The sequence below is a fragment of the Necator americanus genome, chromosome V, assembly GCF_031761385.1.
Source record: "Necator americanus strain Aroian chromosome V, whole genome shotgun sequence".
NCBI lineage: Eukaryota > Metazoa > Nematoda > Chromadorea > Rhabditida > Ancylostomatidae > Necator > Necator americanus.
This window is the reverse complement of record NC_087375.1, coordinates 20,557,757-20,583,552: the sequence shown is the minus strand read 5'-3', so window position 1 is coordinate 20,583,552 and position 25,796 is coordinate 20,557,757. Positions and strand designations below refer to the sequence as shown.

At 42.8% G+C, this 25,796-nt stretch overlaps 5 protein-coding genes across 5 annotated transcripts; 3 read left to right on the top strand and 2 right to left on the bottom strand.

The window, feature by feature from the left end:
* Positions 1-5,081: 5,081 nt before the first annotated feature.
* RB195_014595 (uncharacterized protein) lies at positions 5,082-5,822 on the top strand (the record flags this gene model as incomplete). Its single annotated transcript, XM_064204933.1, has 1 exon — positions 5,082-5,822. One exon carries the CDS (start codon positions 5,082-5,084, stop codon positions 5,820-5,822), a length of 741 nt encoding a protein of 246 aa, XP_064060814.1.
* Positions 5,823-5,954: 132 nt separating this feature from the next.
* RB195_014594 (uncharacterized protein) lies at positions 5,955-7,498 on the top strand (the record flags this gene model as incomplete). Its single annotated transcript, XM_064204932.1, has 2 exons — positions 5,955-6,412; positions 6,469-7,498. The coding sequence occupies 2 exons, from the start codon at positions 5,955-5,957 to the stop codon at positions 7,496-7,498; spliced, it is 1,488 nt and encodes a 495-aa protein (XP_064060812.1).
* RB195_014593 (uncharacterized protein) lies at positions 6,407-7,498 on the top strand (the record flags this gene model as incomplete). The annotated part of the gene is made up of 1 exon (XM_064204931.1): positions 6,407-7,498. One exon carries the CDS (start codon positions 6,407-6,409, stop codon positions 7,496-7,498), a length of 1,092 nt encoding a protein of 363 aa, XP_064060813.1.
* A 2,364-nt stretch (positions 7,499-9,862) lies between these two features.
* RB195_014592 (uncharacterized protein) lies at positions 9,863-13,237 on the bottom strand (the record flags this gene model as incomplete). The annotated part of the gene is made up of 7 exons (XM_064204930.1): positions 9,863-9,962; positions 10,016-10,116; positions 10,284-10,409; positions 11,343-11,414; positions 12,087-12,191; positions 12,493-12,621; positions 13,148-13,237. The coding sequence occupies 7 exons, from the start codon at positions 13,235-13,237 to the stop codon at positions 9,863-9,865; spliced, it is 723 nt and encodes a 240-aa protein (XP_064060811.1).
* Positions 13,238-25,431: 12,194 nt separating this feature from the next.
* On the bottom strand, positions 25,432-25,714 carry RB195_014591 (uncharacterized protein; the record flags this gene model as incomplete). Its single annotated transcript, XM_064204929.1, has 2 exons — positions 25,432-25,537; positions 25,590-25,714. The coding sequence occupies 2 exons, from the start codon at positions 25,712-25,714 to the stop codon at positions 25,432-25,434; spliced, it is 231 nt and encodes a 76-aa protein (XP_064060810.1).
* Between the last annotated feature and the right edge of the window lie 82 nt (positions 25,715-25,796).

Sequence of the window (25,796 nt, the reverse complement as noted above, 5' to 3'; positions counted from 1 at the left end):
CTGACCTTGACACCATCTTGAATCATCTTGAATAAAAAATGTTTCTGTGGTGCTTATGGGACCATCACATATTGTTTGAAAAGCTTTCGATTCCCAAATATTTGTGATACAATTTCGTATCTAATTCATGCCGTTGTACAGTAAAAAAAGCTTTATTTTCGCAAGGAAGTGCTGGCAAATTGAGCTATTTCAAAAAAAAGAATCGCCGTTTTTTGCTCCTTGGTGTTACAAATTCCCTATTTATTCCATTTATTTTTAGTAACAGTACACTTTATTTCTTTCTTCTCAGCATTTAACTGTGCAATAGCCACACGGAAGGTAGCGAACAGTACTTGGAATTTTTGCGATCAGTAGATTCCATTGGTCCAGTAGGTGTTTTGTTATCGTTTTCCAACTCTCAAATCATTTGAATATTTTTCAACTTATGAACCATTGGTCATGATAATTTTTCTCATCTTCGTTTCAGTGTTGCTTGCCGTTCCTTCTTCCGCCCATGCAAGGGTTCAACACTGTTATCTTATCACCCCTTATCTACTTTTGCGACCGATTCTGCAACACCATAAAGAACAGATTCCAAGAGAAGTGTGGAACATCTGTGAAAGAAAGTGCGTAGCGTTGTAAAGACTCAGCTAGCCTGTCAGAAAGATGTTATTTGAATAAAATGTGAAGATAGAGTTTTCCTGATCTATCTGAGTGAAGTTGGACACAAAGCTTTAGCTGCTACCTTTTTCGCATGCTTCATCCGTTGCGAACTTTTCACGTTTGACGTTTTCTGAGCAGTGAGAGAATTTCTCGGCAAAACCTCTGTTCACGTCCATGTGAAGGCTTAACAAGCACTCGGGACAATTGCATAGGAGTTCCACGAATTTTTCGGAAGGATCCTGCTGAATTTTACTCTGGGATCACCACAAATCACATGCTTTCCGATACGTTTTACCTAGTCTTTATTTCGTGTCGGCTCGCACCAGGTGCATAGGCGTTCACCGCATGAGAGAGACACGAGTCGGGCGGCCGGCACACGAACCATCAGTCAACATGTAAACATTTTGCGAAACATCAATGATGCAACGTAGAGAAGAAGAAAAATTGTGCAAACGTGCATTTCCTCACAGTTTCATACATTAAGCTTTCCTCCATTCTGATGGAGCCAATCTCCAGATCGAAATATCCCCGTAAAACTTCCTCTGAATTCTGCGAAGTTCCATCAAATAATTTGTTATTTTAAAGTCCTAGTTAACCATACTCGGTAACAGAGCATACATTATATATTTTGTTCAGACTTTTGAAATGTTCTTCTACTGAGTCAGAAAATCTCATGTCTGAGCCACGTTCTAAATGCTTTATTACAGTTCTGATATTGAACGGCTGTTTAAAACAAGTTCTGCTTAATTCTACCGGAATTTAGCGTGCATTGCACAGGTCACACAGTCGTTCAGTAGACTTATTCCGTTCCTCTACGCAACACGTTCTGCGGCAGCGTAGTCCCGCTCAATTGGCAAATAACAGTGAAGACTTCGAGATATAAAATAGTGCATGAAAATACACAAAGTAAACTATTGTCAAGAATTCCCGTCAGTAAAAAAAGTCGCTAGAGTTTGTGATTTACGATAAAATCTGAGGTCTTGGTTTTCATTTGTAAATTTTGTGACTTTTTATGCTTCCAATCTATAGCGCAATATGGAACAGGCGATCTCGCACGAAGCGACACAGTGGTACTCTCATCTCAGCTCCGCTTTCGAACCAGAAGCAGAGAAACTAACTGAGCTACACTATATGCTCATTATCACCAGCGCTAGTATTGAGTCTTTGCATAATTTTTTTTCTCACTTTTGGAAACGTGTTTAAAATGTTTCAAATTTTATTAGTACAAATCAAAGATCAACTATGCGAAAAGTCTCTGTGCCCTTCCGTTTTATTTAGCACAGATGATGCTTCATGGCCCGTTACAGATGATACTCGGTTGGTGCAAGGTCCAGGCTTTTGGAAGAGTGAAGCACGGTCGTCCAGCGCAAGCTCTCCAGAAATCGCCGCGTCATCTTTCCTCTGGGATTTTGCGCTGACATGCAGCAATGCGAGTTCGAGACGTTTTCCGTTCCGCGCAACGCATCGGGTGGCTTATAGAGTTGCTTTATGCAGAGATTGCCGTTGATTGTTTGATTAGCCTCCAGCAGCTCTCAAACAAAATACCTTGCACATCCAAGAACAGGAAAAATCAAATCTGGGAGAAAAGATATGCAATATACTGTACGGAACCAAAAACAAATACTCACACCATGTTGCTCATTAAATCAGGTCGCCTTCATCTGATTGTGAGTTGCAGGCTACTTCCTGCGCACAAAGTACCTGTCAAGCACGGAATTCGCCCGAAGAAGTAGAAAAACCAGAGCAAGAACTGTGTCGTAGGACGGTACGAAGACTGAAGCAATCAAACGCCGCACCAATATGTTTGGATCAGAGCGGCACAAGCACTGCTCTCCAAGGGAAATATTTTATCCCGGACTTTTTTTCTTAAAACGCGAGAACGAGTGGCGACAGACGAAATCAAATTATACTTGCTCGTTTCACGGAAGATCAAGAACAGGAGATGTGACCTGCGGCACCTGAATGTCGTTATTGGCACTCACCTGATATCTATCTTATTAATTCTTGATAGACGATAAAGTGCATGGCATTGATCAACCTCAGAAGGGATCTGCCTGCACGTTCTACTTCAATTTCGATTCGTTTGAGGTTCATGAAAGCGTGCGCAGCTTTATAATGACTTGCGAGGGCGAATCGTTGTGTCGACTCACTGTTTTTATCCTCCCAGAGAATTCTGACACTGATTTAAGAACTATGGTGGAATCAAAGTCCTGGTCTGCACTAGAGCGGTTCCCAACCAAAAATCTGATCGTGCAGTCACGTGTGAACCTCATACTGACGGCGTTACATCCGCCCTTATTGATTCTTATTAATCAGCTACTGATATATTCGCATGTAGTCCTCTTTCCCTTACACAGTTCGAGCGAAGAGCCGAGGACAACGAAAATTTAAGTCTTACTGCAGGCTGATCTATGCTACGTTTTTCTTTGATTAGAATTTCCGTTGTGAGACATCTAAGTCGAAGGGCATGGGAATCGACCAACAGCAGAATGCGGACACATCACGTCATCCAGTGGTTCCGACAACCGAGAATACAGTGTTCGTTCTTAAGATGGAAGAGAACATTTGCAGTCACGAAGCTCAACCAGCACGTATACTACTGTTACATGCCCTAATTTAGTGTTGTGGTGTTCGACTTGGACCTCCGGAAACCGTCCTGAATCTACATCGTCGTTGTTGATGGGTAACTTTGGTTCTGTAACGAGGTGTCTACAAGGGAAGATCTATGATTTTGCAGACTTAACCAGAGAGGGCCAAGGAAGTGACGTTAGCTTTGGTAAGATTCCATTGGGACTATTTGTCCTCTGCTTCTCTGCAATTCTTGCCGCATAGAGGACCATTTCCTTCTTGAAAAACAAGATCAAGCACGACTACGGAAAGCAACACCCTCGAAAAAGATCCAGACGAGTTCGTTTTCCCGCTTGACCAAACGTTTAAGAAAGAGGAAAAAACTTAGAGCTGTACCTTAAAGATGAGCACTTTGCAGCAGTTTAAGCTCAGAAATAACCTCTAATGTTCAAAAACGTTCGATTATGTAACCTCCAGTCTGAACGGAGAAATGAATCTATGGCATATTTTCTTTGTATCTCACTTGTTTTTAAAGTTAAGTCCAACTCTTTTTTTCATACGTACTTCTTGGCAGCTGCAGCTTCATTCTTCTGAAGTCACCCTTTCACCTTTTCCCTACCTTAATCTTCATTCGATGACTTTGCAAGCTAAACCTATCTCAGATATTTCGGCTTAGCATTACTTAAAGGCAGCATACCACGAATCTGAGGTGGTGCGGATTTCAGGTGGAGTATCCGTAACGGGGTCGTAGATTATGGAGACCAGGGTGGTTTCGCTCATCTCTCCCTGAATCACTCCAAGCAGCTGGCCCCTGAATGCTGTTTTGTACGATGCCTTCTGTTGGAGCGCGCCACCTTTGCACGCGTAGCTCCCTTACCGCCTATCGGGGTAGTCCGAATTGGTTTTTGACGAATCGCAGGGCAGAGGCGGCGCAAGGGCTGGACCGTTCATCACCCCGGTCTCTAATCTACGACCCCGTATACGGATACTCCACCTGAAATTCTCACCACCTCAGATTTGTGGTATGCTGCCTTCAAACCTTCTGCGCTCTGCACTTTTTTGTATCGCATGTGCAATGATGTTGTTTTGGACTCCTCCATTATCGCAAATCATTGTTTTTATAAATCGATACCTTGAATCACATTTTTGAACTGATTGCAGCCTACTCCTCCAACCGTGAACACTTTCTGCCACCTTGCATTTGATTGTGGTTCGTTCTGTGAGATTCCTCTACGAGTTTGTATTCAGACTAAACAAACTTTTGGGATACAGCGCTCGAACCGCTATGGTTCTTCCAGCTGCGTAACACTGGTATATTCCTTCCTTTTTTGTCCTATGCTTTTTTTAGTTGACTTATTCAATGTTGTGAAGCACCTTGAGTGCAGAAATAAACAAATAAATAATTTAAAATCGTGTCGTTTTTAACGCTCGAGCAGGTGTTAGGACTTAAGCCTTCTTCCCATTTCAGAAAAAAAAAACTCATTTTAGTAGGGATCCAAAGATGAAGGGTCCAAAGAATTTTACGCATGTCACAGTAATAGGAAAGAGTCTCCTGATTCTGGAGGACAGCTTGGTACGGTAGCGCCAAGGAAGACGGGGTTGCAAGAGTCATATCTGGAATTCATTTCATTGAGTACCGAAACGGAAAACGACTAGGATGACGATCTGCCCATGGGTTTTAGATTCTATGCAAAACACAGTAATAGAAAAGAGTCTCCTGATTCCGGAGGAAAGCCTGGTACGTTAGCGCCAGGTAGGACGGAGTTGCAGGAGTAATATAGGCTACCGAAGCGGAAAAGGACTGGGATGGCGATCTGTACTTATAACGCACGCACGTTTGCATAGGAAGCGGCCATCAAAGATCTGATGAAATGATGATGCAAGCCAAGAAGATCAAGTACTACGTCATCGGACTGACCGAGACGAGACGACATCACCCTCTCAACGCCGTATATGAAACTGGAGAAGAACTGTTCTTAGGAACATGCGACAGTAGAGGTGTAGGAGAAGTTGGCGTCCTCGTCAACATGAGTATGGCAAAGAACATCGACTCTTTCGAACTACTTACGACCCGAATCGGACGTCTGCGGATGAGAAGATGTGGCCCAACACCACCTTTGACTATCTTCGTCGCTTACGCTCCAACATCAAGCTACGAAGAAGAAGAAGTCGAAGCTTTCTATATGGACCTGGAGAAGTTCTACCGAGAAGATCATGCCTTCTACAAGGTCATAGTTGGCGATTTCAACGCCAAAGTTGGCCCAAGAAGAACAACGGAGGAACTTCACATCGGGACCCACGGCCTACAATGGAATGACCAGGGGGAGAGGCTCTCCGAGTTCATCATGACGACTAAGACCATCCATGGGAACTCGCAATTCCAGAAGCCCTCCTCTCTAAGCTGGACGTGGAAGTCACCCGGTGGAGGGTACCGTAATGAAATATACCACATCATCTTCAATAAAAGGTTCTACCTGACGGACGTCGCTGTTGTACCAAAGTTCTATACGGGATCGGACCAGCGCCTCCTCCGAGGAAGATTTTCCTTCACAAGGAGAGCAGAGAAAGCCGCCAAGTTCAGAGAGAGAAATCCCAGGACTACCATCAACTGAGATTCACAAGGAGAGCAGAGAAAGCCGCCAAGTTCAGAGAGAGAAATCCCAGGACTACCATCAACTGGGATCTCTTCGCTACGCTAGCCGGCTTTTGGGAAGATTCCGCAATGGACAACATCGACGAGGAACATGACCGGCTTGTTTAACACCTTCACGACTGCGCGAAGAAGGCTGAGAGTTTTAAAAGCACCAAGAGGCGCCTTTCTCTTCAAACTCTTCAAACTGACACGCCAGCGTGGAGCAGCCCGAGCCGCAGGGAACCAAGAACTCACGTCCGAGCTCACAAGGCTTTGCAGAGAGGCGATAAAGGAAGACCTTAAAGAGAGAAGAGCAGAAGTGCTGGCTGAAGCTGCAGAGGCGGGGAAAAGCATCCGCTATGCCCGTCGAGACTTCGCCAGTCACAAGACGAGGATTACTGCTCTCCGGAACCCAAAGGGAACAGCCATTGCATCGAGAAGGGGGATGGAGAAAATCATCTACGACTTCTACTCTGATCTCTTCGACAGCCATGTCCACTTGCCTCCTCACCATCTGGACAAGTCATTCCAGAGGTTCTCCCGTCCGAAATACGACATGCTATCATGTCGGTAAGAAATCGTACGGCACCCGGTCCCGACAGAATAAGACCAGAACACCTGAAGAGCCTTCCGCCAGTACTCATCAACACCCTGGCGAGGCTCTTTACATGTTATCTGTCGGATTGCAAGGTTCCTAAACAGTGGAAGACCAGCAAGACCGTGTTGTTGTATAAAAAGGGAGATCCACATGACATCGGCAACTATCGTCCAATCTGCCTACTGTCCGTCATCTACAAGCTCATTACAAGAGTAATCCTTAATAGGATTGAAAAAGTTTTGGATGAAGGACAGCCTTGCGAGCAAGCAGGGTTTCGAAAAGGATTCAGCACGATTGGCCACATTCACACTGTTTCGGAACTCATCGAGGTATCACGAGAGTACAAGATGCCGCTCTGTCTCACCTTCATCGACTTAAAGAAGGCCTTCGACTCAGTTGAGACGGAAGCGGTCATGGAAGCCTTGGACAACCAAGGCGTCCCTACTCAGTACATAAAGGTACTTCGAGAGTTGTACAGTAACTTCACGACCGGAATTTCGCCATTCTACAAGAACATCATCATTGACGTGAAGAGAGGGGTCCGACAGGGTGATACAATTTCACCCAAAATATTCACAGCCACCCTCGAGAACGCAATGCGAAAGCTGGAATGGGACGAGATGGGAGTGAAGGTTGATGGTCGGCAGCTACACCATTTGCGCTTTGCTGATGACATCGTACTGATAACACCTAGCATCAGCCAAGCGGAACGAATGCTGACCGAATTCGACGAAACATGTGGATGCATTGGTCTTCAGCTGAATCTACGAAAAACGATGTTCATGCGGAACGGATGGGTCTCGAATGCCCCATTCACGCTCAACGGAACGAACATATCCGAATGCACCAGCTACGTTTATCTGGGTCGGGAACTGAACATGATGAACAACCTGACCCCCGAGTTGGGCAGGAGGAGACGAGCGGCTTGGGGAGCGTACAAGAGCATCGAGGATGTAGTGAAGAAGACCAGGAACATCTGGCTCCGTGCTCACCTCTTCAATACCACCGTACTTCCTGCTTTGACCTATGCTTCGGAAACCTGGGCATTTCGCAAGTAGGAAGAAAACGCGATGAGCGTCATTGAACGCGCAATTGAGAGAGTGATGCTAGGAGTATCCCGTTTCACGCAAGTGAGGGACGGGATTCGAAGTTCTCTCCTACGTCAACGATCGAAGATTAGAGACGCCGCCGCGTTTGCCAAGGAAATTAAAATAAGGTGGGCCGGACACGTGATGCGCTTTAATGACAACCGTTGGACCAGATCCGTGAGCAACTGGGTTCCCCGCGAGTTATTAAGCGGGTTATTAAGCGCACTACAGGAAGACTGCCGATCCGGTGGTCAGATTTCTTCACGAAGTCCTTCAAAGAAAAATATGATGCTCTTCGTGTCCCACGCGAAAGGAGGAACCACTGGGCTACTCTGGCACGCGATCGGGACAAATGGAAGAATTACTGGCGCCCGCTCGACCAGTTCGAAGATCAACGGGAGTCAAGGTGATCAAGGTGATAAATAAGATCAATTGTAATTTTTTTCTTCTTCTACAAAACTTCCGATCTAATCTCCGATCTGTCGATGGAACCTTCGTGGCACGCATTCTCTGTTTTTGCTTTTTTTTCCTCCAAGAAAATATGGCACCTTCCTTTCCTTCTTCATCGACTTCCTTTCCTTTTCTTCATCGGTGTTATGCTCAAAACCTTCGTCTCTATGCTGTCGATTAATGTCAACATATTTTGTAAGCCTTCACTTTGTTTGATGTAAGAAATTCCATATAAATGCTGTCAAAGAGGAAATTCGAATAGTTGTTCCTTGATGGAGTCAAGTTTGCACAGATCCAGCTCAAAATTTAATCAAAGCGTGAGGTGATGAAGATGCTTTTGAATGTGCCATAGTGCACCGTTGGTTCAAACACTTTCGCGTTTGACTAAAAGATTCGCATTTTGACAAATGCATCACCTTGGATTCCGTAAAACAAGTTCTTTAAAAAAGGAGAAAAAGTTTCGAAAGGAAGAAGAAGAGAAAGATGAAATATAAATGGTTGTTTGAGAAAAAAAACTTAAACCAAGCAAACATTAGAAAGAGCCAGATTTTATTGTTTCGGAGCCGCGCCAATACGGTGGTGCTCTGACTTTCCGACTACTACAGCTGTCAGCGAATAAACACTACAAAGTTCAGAATTTTGGAACGTTGTCAGCTTTATGCTTTTTCACACTGTTCTGCTCTTGGAGAAATTTTCTGCGTTTTCGCTTTATTTTCAGCATTTATGCTCCTTTACATTTACACTTTCTACGCTGATAAGTTGTTACCTTTTTGTTCTTTGAACCCTCCTAGAAAGCAACTCCATCGCGTAATTACGATGCAAACACAGCGCACGACCTAGTGACACGGTGATGAGCAGGCGTGGTTTAATTATCACAGCTAGCCTATGTTATGCCGGCTCTGTGTTACCGACAACCTCTTCTGTAGATACTTATTCGGCTATGGGTACCTAACGACCGCGCCCCCTACCCCCTATGATGGGTGCTAATCGCGCATAACTACACAACGGAAGAGACAGGAATTAAATCCCTACAAACCAAGTCAGTAGAGCCGCCGTAGCAGTAAAGTAGATATCAAAACTGATGGGGAAAGTTTTTGGTCAAGCAATTCCGTTCCAAAAAAAAAGAAAAAGTAAGCAGGAGGAAAGGTGCTCCGAGCAGCTCGTCGCACTCTGTGGAGACGGGGCAATACACGGCTTCAACGGAATATGCAACGTTTCACTCACATACAACAGGTTTTGGGAGTGCCCTAAGAGGAAATGTGGTAAATAAATTTTAAAAGACTTCAGTGCAACATACGAAAAAAATTTATTTTAAAAAGTTTAACCAGTAACACTTCCACTGTTTCTGAGATGAATGAAAGAAAATCGGGACTACCCCGCATTTCGACCGTTGATTATGGCTATGATTACCGCCATCTAAAGTGAATTTTGGAAAGGAATTCAACCTTTACGCTGAAATAAGCATAAAGAGAGCATTCCACCACTGACAGTACAAAAAAATCAAGCTTAACAGATAAAAACAACCAAACCCTGGGAAAATGTGGCTTCCTTACGTTCTTCTCTATTCTGCGACATCGTGTCCGAAAATCGAAAACAACAAAAAAGAGTAAGCTAGTGAACAGAGGATGTCAACCAATAAAGAGACAGCAAAGAACGCCAAAAAGTGCACTCGATCGCTTACTTTACTATTAAAACACAGAAATCGGGCAATCTTTGTGCTAAAGGGTGATGCAAAATTCACCCGATTAAGACACCGCCGACATACACCGGCTTACCTAAAAAGGTACATAGGAAGAGTTAAATACAACGAAAAACAAAACTGAATTAGGAACTGAAAAGCAAAGAAGATAGATTTCTTCTGCATTATCAGCTTCAAACGTCCGTCTAACGTGCCGCAGCAGCGGCCCCTTCTTTGTTCGGAATCATGATTCTTGGCTTCACCATCGATGAAGTACGGACGGACGAATCCTTGTGCACCTCATATCTGAGAAACAAACTCAAACATCAACAGCAACACCTTCCTAGGCAAAAAACTACCTAAGCGGCTCCGAGTCCGGGATATCTAGCTTCGCCTTGAGCACTAGCCCAATCCGGGTGTTCACATCGTCGCGAGTAGCATCACGAGTCCATAGTGACACCTTAAATATGTTTTTTTTAATCCAAAGGCAATGTTTTTGCGAAATTCCTCCCCTCACCGAATCTCCCAGAAAAAAAAAAAGAAAATTGTATGACAATTACAAATGCGGATGAACACGATCTTATATCAGAACACAAGCATAACGATGTTATCGAAGGTCTTCTTCACCTTGTCTCCTTTCTGCCGTACGTTTACCACAGCGCCACAGATGTACTCTCCCAAATCTTCAAACTGTTCCCCGATGATTGCCATTAAAAGCTCCAACCAGTAGTGATCTAGAAGCTGCGCGCGACGCTGCAAGAATAAGTAGGAAAAATTAAAACTGAAGAGAAATAAGAACTCGGATTTAGCTCAAACAGCACCACTCTTGATTTGCGTAAAACAAAGAAAGATAAAACATAAAATGACACAACTTGAAGACGTTCTACGGAAATCTCCACAAGTTTTTCTAAGAATCACAGGTCTTCACTGTGATTCCAGAAAAAAATAATCATCATTTTTTGGGACATATAAAAAGGAGTTTAACGAGATCGAATTGTAGAAATTGTTCTAGAAGCAAACACAGCAAATGACGTACTTGAAAGCAAAGGAAGCAGAGTGAGCGAATAAGTATGCGATTGCTGGGCAACCAGACCTCGACTACATATGTACAGTAATATTTATTTCTACATTATAAACAGTACTATTGTAACACTATTGCGAGAATACTGTTTATTTTTATTACTTATAATATTGATAATTACGCGAAGAACCCCTATCAAAATCAAACAATTCGAGAAGTCCAGTTCAAAACAGATTCTATTTCTAATTTTAAGAAACCCAATCTCTACTAGAGATGAGGGAAGAAGAAATCAAAGTGTTCCTCTCGGACGAGCTCCCATCAACTAACCATACTTCACTTCCCACTCCACCCAATGAATGAGGTTTCTAAAGAAAGTCGGATTCAATGAGGGGTGAACAGGATCACTGAGTGGCGTGTTTTAACATCTGGAAAATCTGGAGCAAAAACATGGAGTAAATTTGATCTTAAAACCTAGTTCGAACACCCCACAATTCTTGCTGAGGTTTTTTGAAGTCGATAGAAAAGTGAGATCATGCATGATTCTACAGAAGTACCACCACCCCAAGGAAGAGAATAGGATCGATAGGATAGTTCTTTCTTTCTCCAGAAGTAAAAAAATGAAGAGTAGACAAAATATGGAAAACGACAAGAACACAAAATCCCACCTGTTTATCTACAACAACTAACCACCGACCTCCTTTTACGTTGCTATCATCTTCCCACATAGGCTTGATTCCCTAGAAAAAGGTCAAGGATTAAAAACAGTTATTTGTGCTACAAAAACATAGAAGGAGAAGAGGTCATAAAAAAACCTCTTCTCCTTCTATGCTTCTGTGGTAAGTGTACTATGACAATGAATAGACAACTATAAAATTCAGCTTAAGCATGTTTACATACAAAGGATACATCGACTAAATTGTTTTCAAGCTACGTCATCAACCATGGTTGTCAAGGGTGAGAGAACAACCAACTGATGTCCAACAAATGCACAAAGCTACCACAGCTTATCGACAGTATTACTTCGAACTCTTTGGCATAAATTTTATAACCGCATGACAACATTCCAGAATGCTCGATATTTCTTAAAGTGAATGGACAGAAGCTAACACGGAGTTGAACTATTTTATTTTCACCATCGCTTCCTTCTGATAACTCATGTACCACTGAATGTTTTGCTAAAGACAGGTTTCTGCGGAATTTCTGAATTCAATCAATGGCCCATCCACGGAAACTTTTTCAAACGAAGATTGCGGCGCATTGTTATGCACTTTGTTAGTCACATAAAACAACATACATAAAATATATTTCCACAAGTGGTTACCAGTGCGCACTCAAACCGCCCCCAGAGATGTGACTAACAACAGGTACAACTATGTTTAAAAAAGAAAAAAAAAATAGCAAAAACGCACCTCTTTGAACAGGTAGTAATCAGAGCCCCAGTTGAGACCACTTGCTGTCTGTATGTGATTATAGAGCGCCCAAAAATCCTCCACAGTGTCAAAGAGCGATACCATCTGGGAAACAACCTAATATCATCTGCAGAATTCACAGCACTCGAAAATGCAGTACGTTTGCTTCGGAACCCACTACGGGAGCCTCACTAACAGCAACAAGCTGACTCAAAATGACACATAATTAACATCTCCCCAACTTTTCGGTGAATAACTTTAACTTCTCGTGGAGATTAGATTCCACCGCAGAATCCCCAAAAGGCTACTACATTTCCGAATATGTCTCAGTCCAAGAACTAGGTCCTGTTAATAAACCAAGTTGTACTGCGCCCTGTTTTCAATCGGTTAAAAAGGATGAAAGAACCTTAAGACAATCCTCCCATTCTTTATTTCGATCAGCTTTCAAGTACCACAGGGCCCATCTCGACTGTAGTGGATGACGAAGCAGCAACTCCTGCGGTAGACCGACGATTGAATCGCCAGCACCCTTGTGCTGGAAAACATACTTCTATGAACAGAAAAAATAAAGATAGAAGAACCACTCATATTTTTCTTCGTCCATAAAAGTTCGACAACTTAGATAAAATTAAGTTGGGTGGGGTAGGGGCACTTAGTGATACCCTTATTTCTGGATGCTCTATCTTACTTTTTTCTCTTAGTAACTTTAGCTTGCATGTCACAGATCTTCTAATACTTATGCTCAGGTCTTAGGCCCCCTATCGATTTAGTTATTTACTTCCCGAAATAAGGGCACCACTGAGTGCCCCCTCAACTTCATTTTACCCGAGAATTTTCGTGCACGACCGAAGATATGCAAAATGCGATAGCAATGTCAGGAATAGTCCATGACTTGCAAATATGGAAAGGAATATAACTCCCGATAGGCGTCATATAACATCTACTCAGATCTTCGAAATCATGAGAACAAAACTACTTCTGATACGTTTTTATTAGTAAATAGAACAAGAGACAGTGCGACTTTCATGAGTTGTTGAGATTGAAACAGAAACGACACCCACTTCTTCAGCCTGTTGAGGTTCTTGTTGCTGTTCCTGTTGCTCCTCATGTTCATTCTCTTTCCCGTCTACCGCACTATCTTCTGTAGCCATCCTGACTGGAAATGAGTCTGGAAGAAACAAATTGTCATCAACACATAGAACAATGATCCTTCTGCGAAATTTGAAGCAATAGATAGGTGAGCGCAGAACAAAAACTCAAATGGAGGAAATACTTCCAAGAAAAGGATACTTCGTCGAAACAGGAACACACTACTGCGCTGCCGGCTGCAGAATTTGAGTGGGCGGATCATGCATTTGCAAAAAACGCGGTACTGTTTTCTCTGTGGGATTCGCCGATTCAAAAATTTTTGCCGTAAACTCGGACGCAGACGCCAAACTCGTCCGAGCGGGTCTGGAGTTGTTTCGCCGACGCATTCATCACAACAGTCTTTGCCTATCACTACTTTGCCGGACCGGAAGTGTCAGGAGTAGTGCTAAGTGGATGGGGTCTCGGACGCTGTTCTCAGTTTTTACCATGGATGACTTAGTTGACCTGCACGGATAGCCGTGCTAAGCTCTAACGTCACGTGTAGGTCAAGTCAGGCGAAGGCTTAATGCTGCTGTCAGTATCTTTGCTGTTATTGTCCCTACGCATATCTGATGTTATTTCATTCATTTTCATTTGATCTTCAACTACAACTTCTACAGAATCTACCCTTCTGTCGCTGTCTGGGTGTCGTTGCGGCTATCATAACTTGCTTTCCCACTGGTTTACCTGTGAACGGCTTTTCTTGGCTGGTTTTTAATGTAGTGCTGCAGTGAAAAGCAAGGCTTTCTACTAATTTTTCTCACAATGACCGTTACCATTCCAACGATCTGGAACGCCACTAGAAGTGTCGTACTGGAAAAGACCGAGCACTTTCTCCTGTTTGGTAGGTGGACGCTTACAGCTGATAGGAAGGCGAGTCGAATTTCGTCGAAGACGAACATATGCGTTCGCATTGGGCTGTGGAGGGTGACACCATCGCTGCGAAGCAGTAACGTCGCTCGGCGACGACGCGTCATTGTTACCGCGAGCGCACAGCGATTGAAATGAGCATTTGAAATAAATTCTTTCGCTTTTAGAAGTGGTTTGAATCAAAACACTTGTCGAGATTTGTCAAACGCTCTGGCTGACACTGTGGTAGTTGCCAAGCTATGTCCTGAACCCCATAACATTACCTTGCTTTCGCTTTAGCCAGGATCTACTACGAGAACAGTTTCAGCTTTTTAAAACTAGTCCTTACTACGGTTTTACTATGAGAGCGGTACAAGGAACCATTATAAAGCATCAGGATATCATGCTGGAAGAATTATTGCGAAAACATCCAAGATACTATAGAGAGCAACATCGAAGATATCTCTAAAAGAAAATATGTGAGGAATTGAATGAAAGATCTAGATTAAAATGCTCTGGCAATGCTAAAGTGAAGGCCTAAGAAGATATGAAAATGAATGTTATGAAAATGCAATGTTAAAGGAACAAAATCGTGGCGTACACCCAAATTCTGCCCTTCTACTTGAGAAAACACGGACGCACAAGTTTTATACAACAATACCTTAAAGGCATCACCCCACGAATCTGGGTTGGTACGGATTCCAAGCGGGAAGTGCCTATGCAGGGCCGCATGTTGTGGGGAAGAGGGTGATTACGTTCATCTCTCCTTGTATCAGTGTAAACGGAACACCGAAACGCTGTTTCTTACGACGGCTTCTGTTGCAATGCACAGCCACTGCGCCCCGCCTCTGTCTGCGATTCCTCCGAATGGGTTTTCGATTGAGCTATAACAGTATCGTCACAGCGGTCGATGGACTTCGTCTGTCTGCGTCGGCAACAACGTCTACCTGCCCCGCCTGTCCACATTCAGTCGTCTTATCACCTTCAAAAACAAAAACGTTCTGCAAAAAAAAAGGAAATCTGAGATATGCTGTTGTAGTACTGACAAGATAAATTGACTCCCACACACGCCGACCTCATCGATACGGTAGCGTCCCAAGCGCTAGCGGACTGCATTGCATGGTCTTAGTGGAGCACTCACTGGAGCAAAATTTATAACAATGACCACAGCTTTGAGCAGAAGATAATTGTAGCAGGTAAAATTTAGGTCTTCTCTTCAGTATCCGTGAAACACTTATCTAAATCCATATACAGTTAACCTCTTTAAAAAACCATAAAATATCAACTTATTTTAACGATATACCGGTTATGAACACAAGCTGATTTCATATCTTCGTAAATGAAATCGGCAGCTTAAAGGCAGCATACCACGAATCTGAGATGGTACGGATTTCAGGTGGAATATCCGTATACGGGGTCGTAGATTACGGAGACGGTGGTAGAAGGCATCGTACAAAACAGCATTCATGGGCCGGCTGCTTGGAGTGATTCAGGGAGAGATGAGCGGAACTGCCTTGGTCTCCATAATCTACGACCCCGTTACGGATACTCCATCTGAAATCCGTAGTACCCCAGATTCGTGGTATGCTGCCTTTACTAGATATTGAGTCAAACGTCGGAATTCTGCAAATCCCCGCCTTAACCTCGATCATTTCAGATCCTGACTTCGACTTAGAAACAGCAGTGCACATTGTGCAACAACAGTAAAAGATGTGAACCAGTATACATTCGATTGTTATCGGTGACTTAAGTTAGGATCAACAAGGTGTCATAACTTTTTGCAGTCCAAATGTCATGTCAGTGTCATCAACAAAAATCTTCCCAACAGCCACTTATCTGCTGACATCTGCCGACTAGTTCTCCTGCACGGAACACTTGAACCGAAAGAGCAACATTGATACTCCTGTGTATGCACCCTTTTTCGTCATTTGCACATGACTTTTCATAGCAACATAAGCAGGAAAACTTCCCACCGACTGCAGGAGAAACCACTGCCGGTCCAAGGAAACGTGTTTTTGGTAACGTTCAGTGCGTGTTCACCTCTCATTTTGGGAGGAGCCGCTCTGTTGGGGCGTCATAATCCAGTGGATGGCGTGCTATGGTGGCGCCAAAACGAAGTGAAGCATGGTGCGGCTGCGTAAGCGTCTGCGCTCGAAGCGACACGATGGAGCTAACGGTTGCGATCGAGCTGGGCCCTCGCTAGCTTCACTTATCTCAGCAGTCTGAGTTAAGCTAGTGATCCCTCACCTCTGTCGCAATCGCGGGCCCTACCGTGGACGCCTGCGCTTGAAATTGCGCGACGGCTAAGCTCCGCAGTGCGATTGAGGCAGGCGAGGCTTCAAACACGATCCCCTTACGTAATTGCACAGCAGAAGAAAAATTCGGAAGTGGAGCCACTTTTCCAATAGGGTGTATAGAACATAGATTGAACGGGACTGATCACCCCATTTGGGGATGATCCCTAGGAGTTCGACTTCAGGTGTGGTTGGAGTGTAGTGTAACGGTTAGGGACTCCTCTCCGTGAACGATCGATCGGAGGTTCGAATCCGTCCTGGTGCTCACCAAGCCTTTCATCCCTCCAGGGTCGATAAATTGGTACCAGACTTGTCTGGGAGGATAAAAGCATTGACTTGACACATCGGCTAGCCCCCTCAAGTCATTATATAGTCCAATTACACGTTCGTAAACCTCAAACGACTCTGAATTGAAGTGAACGTGGTGGCGCATCTCAAGCGGACTGGTTAACGTCACACACTTTATCCTTTAAGAATTTGTCCTCAGAAACAGTCATATCGCTGTTTTTCATAAGTCCTCGTCTTTTTGAAATCTTGGTGAGACAAAGATGGGAAAAAGGGCAGTTTTTCCATCTTTGTCCCATCAAAAATTTGGAAAAAAACCGAGTGATGCAGCATCCGATAGAGAAAATCGCCGACTACGACATACTACGTGTTATGCTTCTCACATTCTTCTCTTCTCTAAGCTATTCCGAGTTATTCAATTTTCGAGAACATTCGATTCGAGATCACACACGCGCCCAAAACAAAAATCGAGATTTTGATAAGTTTTCTCATTCCAGAGAAATGGGACGACGTTTCAAAAAAAATACCCATACATTCGGATAGAGGTACTAAAGAAACCCTTCTGTGGAAAATTTCTCCTTTCCGGACCGTCCGGTTCTCTCAAAATCTAGGTAAAGACAAATCCAGAAAAGGTCGAGACTAGGAGGAAGTAAAAAGCAGCGAACTTGCGTGCTCCCATTATCATATTGTAGGAACAAAATGTTGATTTTTTCGTTTTTTTAGACGTTCTGCTGTAATTCGGCCTATGCATCTGACCCTCCTCTTTTTTTTGTCGTATTCTGTACTTTAATCAGTATATAAAGATATTTCATAGATTTTAGAACAAAGATAGAATAGAATAAAAATGAAAATATTTCAATACAAATATTTCAGAAACATTTCACCAAGTTTTCTTCTTCTACTACTTGGTGTCCTTCACTTCTGTCAGCTACCAATTTCCTCATTTGCTATTTGTTCCTCGGCTAATTTTCGATTTTCTTTTTTCAATACGTGTGAAATTCCCAACATATTGAATTGCCTGGCGCAGGATCGTTGGAGGGTGAAGGAGAAGAAGAAGAAGAAGAAAAGGGGAGGGGTCGTATTCGAGAGGGTCGTGTCCCTTCACCCCTTGACCTTGCCTTTACCTAAAGCAACCACTTGCAGAAGAAAATTCTAAAATGGGAAGAGTCAAAGGACTAAAAAAGCACCTGTCTTGGAAGTTGTCAAGTGAATAATATAGCAGGACATTTGGTATCCATGAGAAATGGAAAGATAGCGGAAATCGCATGCTGTGGAGGCCGGATTTCTTGGTCTAGAATGAAAACATTGGGGCAGACCACCAGCTCTTTCCACATTACATCCGCAAAGTTTTTCCGACAGTCGCAATAGAACGCTTTGAATTGGGAGTGAAAAATTTCATTCTTTTTTAAGAGGTATTTATGTAGTAGTGAAATATACTTGAAATTTCCCTTTGATTCCCGCTGGTAAGAAGATGTAGCTTTTCCAATATTTATTCACATAGCAAAGTAACTGTTTTCTTCTCATACGTCGAAAACAGTGGAAGAGAAATCGAAGGCATTTTCTTAAATAATATCGTTGCTGAAAAGCAGCTCTCATTGTTCATTCACGAGTCTGTGATCCGTAAAGTCCTCACTTCAAAAGTCTTCAGAAATTCTAACCATACGATGCTCATGGTCGTTATGATGAAGTAATTCACGTGATTTCTGTCAGCGCTGCATGACATTCCTTCATTTCCGATCTGAGATTCAACAAACGTCATGGCATTTTCCTTATGTCGGACACTTCCATATGTCTGCTCTTTCAAAAACATCACGTCCCAAAATATCCTCTATGATTCTTTGCAGCACAATCTTGAAAGTAAGGCTTAGCATTCGCTTGAATATGCATAGAAAATGGCTTTTTCACCTAATCCTGCACGTCACTCTGCACGCTGTTGCACCTCCTTCGTTCTTTACGATACAGAGCGCTTTCGAGGGAGATCAACGAGATGGACTGGTGTTTTCGCAACACGGGTGAACTTGGTTACGAGTCAACTTTGGATTCCTTGAATTATGACCGAAGGAAAAGATTGGAAACGGTATTAGGACTGGCATCAATGAAGATGAGTCCGAGTTAGTGAGATCGTGGAATGGCTAGGATGAGTAACTTTGGAGAATGATGTCCGCACCCATGTTCCTGCTCCTTGCCTTGTTTTACTTTTTGCTTTTTTACCTTTATCATTTTGTATTTGAAGCCAATAATTTAATGATGTCACCGTGCAAGGGGACTTTCGCTGCTTAGATCCTCTCCAGTACAAATAGGGTTTGGGAAATGAATCCGATGTAACTTGCCGATATTGCGGAGAAAACGTCAAACAAACAAGTCTACAAATCAAGAGATCTTGTCTATAAGGGCATCGAAATGATCAGTCCACTCAACGGCAGAATCTTTTTGCCCGTTCGTGTGATGAAATGAAGGTTGCTTAAAGTAGACCAGTGCTGGAAGCAGTCGGTTGGGCTACGACTCTTCACGACTGCACCTGTGATGAAGTCCACTTTACACACATTCTTTTCGTCATTCCTGTGAGTGTAAAGGGATCCCCTTGTCTGCTCGGCTGGTCAGTTTGCTGCTCCTGAGCCGTCTTTGTTGGTCTGCGGAAGATATTTTCCGTTGTTGCAGCGGTACTTGCAAACCATATCCTGATTTTTTTTACTACTGTGGAAACATATAACAAAGTAAATTCCCCCAAAACCCCGAATTCAATCAGCAATCTGCGTCGTCGGCCCATTCCTTGGGATTTAATGAGTAGAATGTTTGTTTTTACCTACATTTGGTTTATTTGTTTTTAGAGGTTGATATCCATGTTATGAACAATGTTTTTTTTCAACACCTGAGAATGACAACGCATGTTGTTCAATAGTACTTTTTCGTAACATGTCACGATGGTAGTGTGCTGATACAAATAACAGGTGCGTACGAACACGTGTTCTTTGTTTGTTTTCTTCTTTCTTCGTAAGATACTATATTCTATTATTATATATTCTATTTGAGGTCTTTCACGAGCAAAGATACCGAAAAGCGCCGCACAGCATGTGGATATACGCGGTGCGACTTCGCGTGAAGCAAGTCAGAGGAAGGACACGTCAGGCGGAAAAAGAGTGTGAATAGTGGCAGATGCGCCGCATTCGTTCGGGTGCACATCTTCGGCGCCGACCGTAACCAGCTATCAGCGACGTTAGCAGAAATCCTCCTCACACGAAGCAGTACAAAATAAGGGCAGTATTTCCGAAAAATACAAATGATGAAATAAAATGATGAAAAAAATACAATCCATGAAACTAAAAACGTGGAAACAACTCTATAGATCACAGTTATGAACACGCAGTAATTAGAATTCGACAAAACTCCAATACCTAGGCATTTTTCAAAATGGCCAAGAAAAATTTTGGCTCGAGCACCAAAGGTAGACATAATGAAGGTCTTCTCTACTTGCCACCATCATTTGTAGTGTCGGTACAGATCGCTACTTACCACCTAGACGCCTGTGTTCGACGAAATTGCCACGCAGGCGAGTAGATCAAAAATCCATGTTTATGTCCATGAGCACGCTAAGGTCTATTTGTGAGTAGGCTACGCTAACTGATGTTTTTGGAACCACAGTTTTTCAGCAACTAGTCGCTCTGCTGCAGAAAGACCGGTTTCCGGAGTATTCAACGATTCTGAGTTTACCCCCTTTTTCAAAAATTGGTCGCTTATCGTAACGGTTGGTGTTCCGCTCGTCTCCGGCCCTCACCTCGCGTACCCACCATCGCAACCGTAGATGGTCTCAGGTTACTGAGTGCAATTTATTCGTGTGTGTGTCTCGTTCACTCTTGTGTTGCATGTTTGGCTGTGCTCGTTTTCTGTTTGCTTTTTGATAGATTTGGTCTATCAGTCTGTCCCTACGGGTCCGTTGTTCGCCTCTCTCACTCTCTCACGGTGTTTCCTCCCGCGCTCAGTGCCGAGCTCATATCCGTATGCGGGCGCTGCCCCAGCCGCACATTGATTTCCCTCGGCCGCCGGGGCCTCGCTGGCGATGTGCCAACATGCACATTGCACTTCTGGTTGGGTTACCCGTCGCTAAAGACAGACCTGCTTGCTTATCGACCTTACAGTTCTTCCTCGCGGTAGTTGCAGGCACCGTTAAAGATGTCAGCCGTTCGGATTAGTTTTGCGCACTCTCTTCCTTCTAAGCCGTTTACTTTCGCCGATTTCGCTAAACTATCTACCAGCACACCTCCCTTCCGTTTATTCGGCACGGCTCTGGTTTCGTTCTGATACTCAAATCTCTGTGAAAAAATCCCTTTTTTGCTGATTCCTGTATTACTCGTCACCACAGTGCATTGCATAATCTCTTGGTGTGGTTCACATCAGTTCTGTTTACACTGAAAACTTCACTTCATGGGTGACAGTGATAAACGCATCTGAAATGGTTCTAAGCACCACATGCTCGAGGAACGCAGCTATTTTGGTTTACGATCTCAAACCTGCTCATTCCCGAGATTCCCGTACTGCCTTTTCACTTTTTCCTTTTCTCTGAATGTTCTAATCTTTTGCCTTCTCCCTCTTTTGGAATTTCTTCAGTTCTCTACATGCTTTATCTTGGAATATGGGTATCTCGAAGAATTTCTGACGATCTGCTACTTTTTGGTCGAATGCAGCTCATTATGTATGTAGTATCAATTTTTAACATCTTCAAATCCCGGAAAGAATTTTTCGAAAAATTAACTATCGTGGTCATGCTTGAAATATATCATGACGGAGAGACCTCTCCGAATTAGCTAGCTTCCCTCAAAATCTCTCATTTTTGTTGTCATACCAACAATACGAGTAATATTTCCTAAAATGTCCCCAAAGAAGACATAGAAGTGAAAGGGAACTCTTCCCACTCTATGTTTATTGTGTATAGTGCTATTTAAGATGGAGATTTTCTATCTCACAAAAAACTTGTTTATGAGAAAGTTTACGATTCTGCTTCACTAATTTTCCTTCTTCAAAAAACCTTTTTCTTGGAGCTTTCTCCATTATGACTCGTATATGTACTGTTTCAGATATCGCAGCGCACTTTTCGAATATCTGACAAACGTTGTAAAAAAAACTTGTTTAGGTGCTTTAACCTTGTATTTTCAAGCATTTCCTTTATGATTACAGTTCAAACGAGAGCTTAATTAAAAATTCAAAAAGAGAAGTAAAAAAAACTCGTCCGATTTTCTTATTGATTTTTCGAAAGAACTATGGATGCGCATCTCGTCCACATAAGGTGCTCTTCACTAATCTGCTTTGAGCTGTAGCTGGCCATAAGGAAACAACTTGACCTTTTTAATCTACTGATTTCTCGTCGCGTCATCCAAGGATCGTCATTCTTGGATGACGGGAACGCTAAGAAGACTTCTATTTTTGATGAAGAGAAGTGTTGCCTTTCCTCTCGCTCAGTGCCCTCCCCATTTTTCTTTTTCTTTCTTTCTTTCTCATCTCCTCTTTCAGTTTTCATTATCCTCAATTTTATACATAATCTCCTCCTGATCGCACAAGATACTCGCAAGTTCTAGTTTGAAATTTCGAGCCGTGCTCCTCTTTTAATCCAGTGAGATAATCCTCGAAACTAAGGTGTTTTAACATCGTGAACTGATGCTGTCAACATGTGCTCGCTATGTGCCGCTTATTCTGGACAAATTCACTCCTTTCGCAGTAAATTCTGATACGTATTTCAAAAAAGAAATTCAAGCTTCAATTTCAAAGAAAGCGATAGGTTTATTTCGGAAGTTTACTCATCTTCTTGTGGAAGAGTCAAAAAAGCAAAAGGCAACTATTAGCACATGCTAAGTGCAGCATCAGACGTGAATTTCTTGAACAAATTGGAAGTGACAGTAAATAATACGATAAATAATACGAAGAAGTTTCAGAATCTTTGACTACTGTTTTCACTAATTTTCTAGAGAAATTCGTTGTCTGAGAGAAAATCTCTTTTATATTCTCCTTATGAAAGCGAACTTTACAGTTGAATAATATCAGTAATTGTCGAGATTTTGGATATTTATATCTCGAACTTATCTCGTTTCTCAATCGGCTCTGTTTCGCGTCGAGTGAGCTGCTCTCGTCTGGTCATCTAGTCACAGACACTCCTCTTCTATCACACATTCATCACTCGTACGCGATTCCTCTTCTATCGCGTCCATCTCGTTTTCGTCAGTCGCCAGCCTCCTCCTCCGTGTAAAGATGATGACCGTCCCATTTACGCATGCACGTTCTTCTTCTCCCGTTTTCGCTGGAATTTGCTAGAAATCTCCGTATGATTTGCCGATGAGCGTTCGAAGCAGTCATTTCGCAGGCATTCGAAGAAGTATGGATATCTGTGCGCCGTTGGTTTGTATTTGTGATGGCTGAAGAAGAATTTAAATCCTTTGTTCCTTATCCTCAACAAATCTAAGTGTACTTTAAAAACGTCATGTTTGCGAAACTAACTGTCTCATTGCTAAAAGAATATTGTTTGTAGTATCTGAGAACTAATGTCATCTGGGATGGCAGTCATTAAATCTGTATCCTTTGCATACGACGTTATCTGCTTTTTCAAAGCTTAGCGCACAGGAAATTTAATTTCAGACATCATCCCTCCTCAAAAAAGATGTTGAAAATCACAAGTGCGGTCTCGGCCAACCGGAGTTTATTGCGAGTGACATGTTATCATTATTCTGACTCATGACCAACTACTAGGTGGGAATCGATTGCTGGACACCTATATTTACCCTGGTACCTCGCCAGATGTCATAGCATGACATCAACACTAAAAATACTGGGGAATTTTGCATGCATTCGCTTAGCCAAGGAAAAATCTGCGAAATCCATAAATGTAACGAGACAATGGTCATGACGGGAAGGTTGCCATGGATTTCTTGCAAGCATTGGCGCCGTAAATACGCCAAGCGCTCTGAATGGTAGATGGTTGTTGGCAAGAGCGAAGACCACGTAGTCCTTTTTTGCGCTCTACTTGAAATTTCTAATTTAATGTCACTTTTATTGCCCATTTTAGTCGGCCATAGTGGGTTATTTTAAGAAACTCCTAAAGTTTCAGAAGTTCTTTGCTTTTATTTCGGATAATTATATTGTTTTTATTGTTTCTGTAGTGTAAAATCTTCTAGATGCACTCTTTTGTCATTATTCGGAAAAAGATTATTTTAAGCGAGCGTCTTGTCTGCGCTTTTCTCTTCACATCATCAATCAAACTTTTATCGCCCTGTTTTCAATGCTATCGCAGTGGTTCAATCACAGCGATTACCATCTTCCATTTGGACTTCATACGAGGATTACTTCACCAAGTTCTTCGGCCACCTCCCTTCGTAGACGTACGTATAGCCGTGGAATTCGCTGCTGATCGGTACCGCTTAGCTGCTCCCCTCATCGCTGCGAACCGGCGAAGGTCAGTCAGTCGTTGGTCGGTCGGAAGGTGAGCGCACCTAACAATGCGTTACTGGTGGTGATCGTCGCAGCCGTATGGCCTTCGGTTCCCTCCGCTTCGACCATTCTTATCGGTTGTTGTCATCTCGCGTGATTTTACGCTGCGCTTAGTTGTATACAGGTTGGCCGAAATAGTCATTTGCGATGAGTGATGGTCTATCATCCCTTAGCTTTCAGGTTTTTCTCCTCTGTCTTTTATAGATTATTTCGCGAAATTCTGGCCATTTGCGATTTTACTTTTCCACTACTATCCTACACTCATTTTCCTTTTATTATTCATTTTTCTCTGCACTATTTCTTGAAAGAATGGTGGGTTTCGCTTTTATGCTTGTTTCATGCCATTTTCTTAAAAATTCTGTGGGTAGCGTAATATTTAAGTTATCACATGTGAAAGTTCCTAGTTAAGAGCATTGTGGAATTTCTGCCAAAGTGTCTTCTAGAAAAGAGATTAGTCTGTCTCTAATCAGCTACTAAGACTGTGTAGACATTAGAGGGAAAACAACACATTAAATAGGCGGTGCTATCCGGTTTCTGGATCTTTTCACGTCATCCGATAGTACCTGTTCTTCGAACTAAAGACATTCAACGGGAAAATTTCTATATCTTTGTTATCGTCAAGTTTTTTTTTTGTGGTTGATCGAGACAGAAAAGAATCTTCAGCTTCCAATTCTTCCAGATAAGATTAGAATCAGAGGAGTCCAGCGCATCTGTTAGTTATCTCATTTTGAGCAGGAGTGTTTTTGAATGTGAGACGTGTCTTATCAAAACGATACTTAAAATTCCTCCTCAAAAAATTACGTTATTCTGAGACACTTTTGCTACGTTTTTCTTTTTTCGCCTGCCTTCTTTTCTGCCACGTTACCTTTTTGGTTTTCTCTGATTTTGGTGATGACCCAGTTGTCGATGCTGAGGAACTATTCGCGCAGATGAGAAGTGGATGGAAACTTTTGTCTTCCTGAAAAAATCCGTAAACCAAAGGAGTCCATTACCCACGTTGTTTCTTTTGTAATCTCATTTTTCATTCTAATAATAATAATAATAATTTCATTGGTACTGATAGTTGGATCTTGAGGCTTATTTTCAGGAAAAATCATGATTTCTCACCAGGAAGATATCAAGCAGCCAGGCTTACATGCCGATGTTGTATTACGTGATCGCAACGGGCTTACTGCAACTCTTTTAATCTGATTTCCTTTGTCTGTCTGTCCGTTTTTCCGTCTGCACTAGATGATTATGTAAATTGACGTCGCATTCGCACGTACGCACTGTCGCTTCTACATAATTACTGTATGACAATCTAGTTGATTTTTTGATGAGCTTTATGCGAGGTTGTTAGGCGCTCTTACTGGGTGACATTCCGGCAAATCGCTTTCTTCCGACCGGGCAAATGGCGACTCCTTCAGATTCGAAGCGATATCTCCATAACTGAAATTGCAAAACTCTAAAGCTACTTTTTGAACGCTGACGCAGCGACTACCCCAAAGGTTTTTCTTCGGATTGGAGAAGTCTAGCAACCGGTGACTGCTCGACCGCGAGGACGATTGTTTCGGATATCTCATTCAAATCAAAGGAACATCCGAGGCAGTGTGTAGTAATTGCCATCGACCGGAGCTAGAGTGGAATTTACCGTAGATTCATTATTCCCTTGCAATCAATGCAAGTTCATCTCCTACTTTGAAATTTT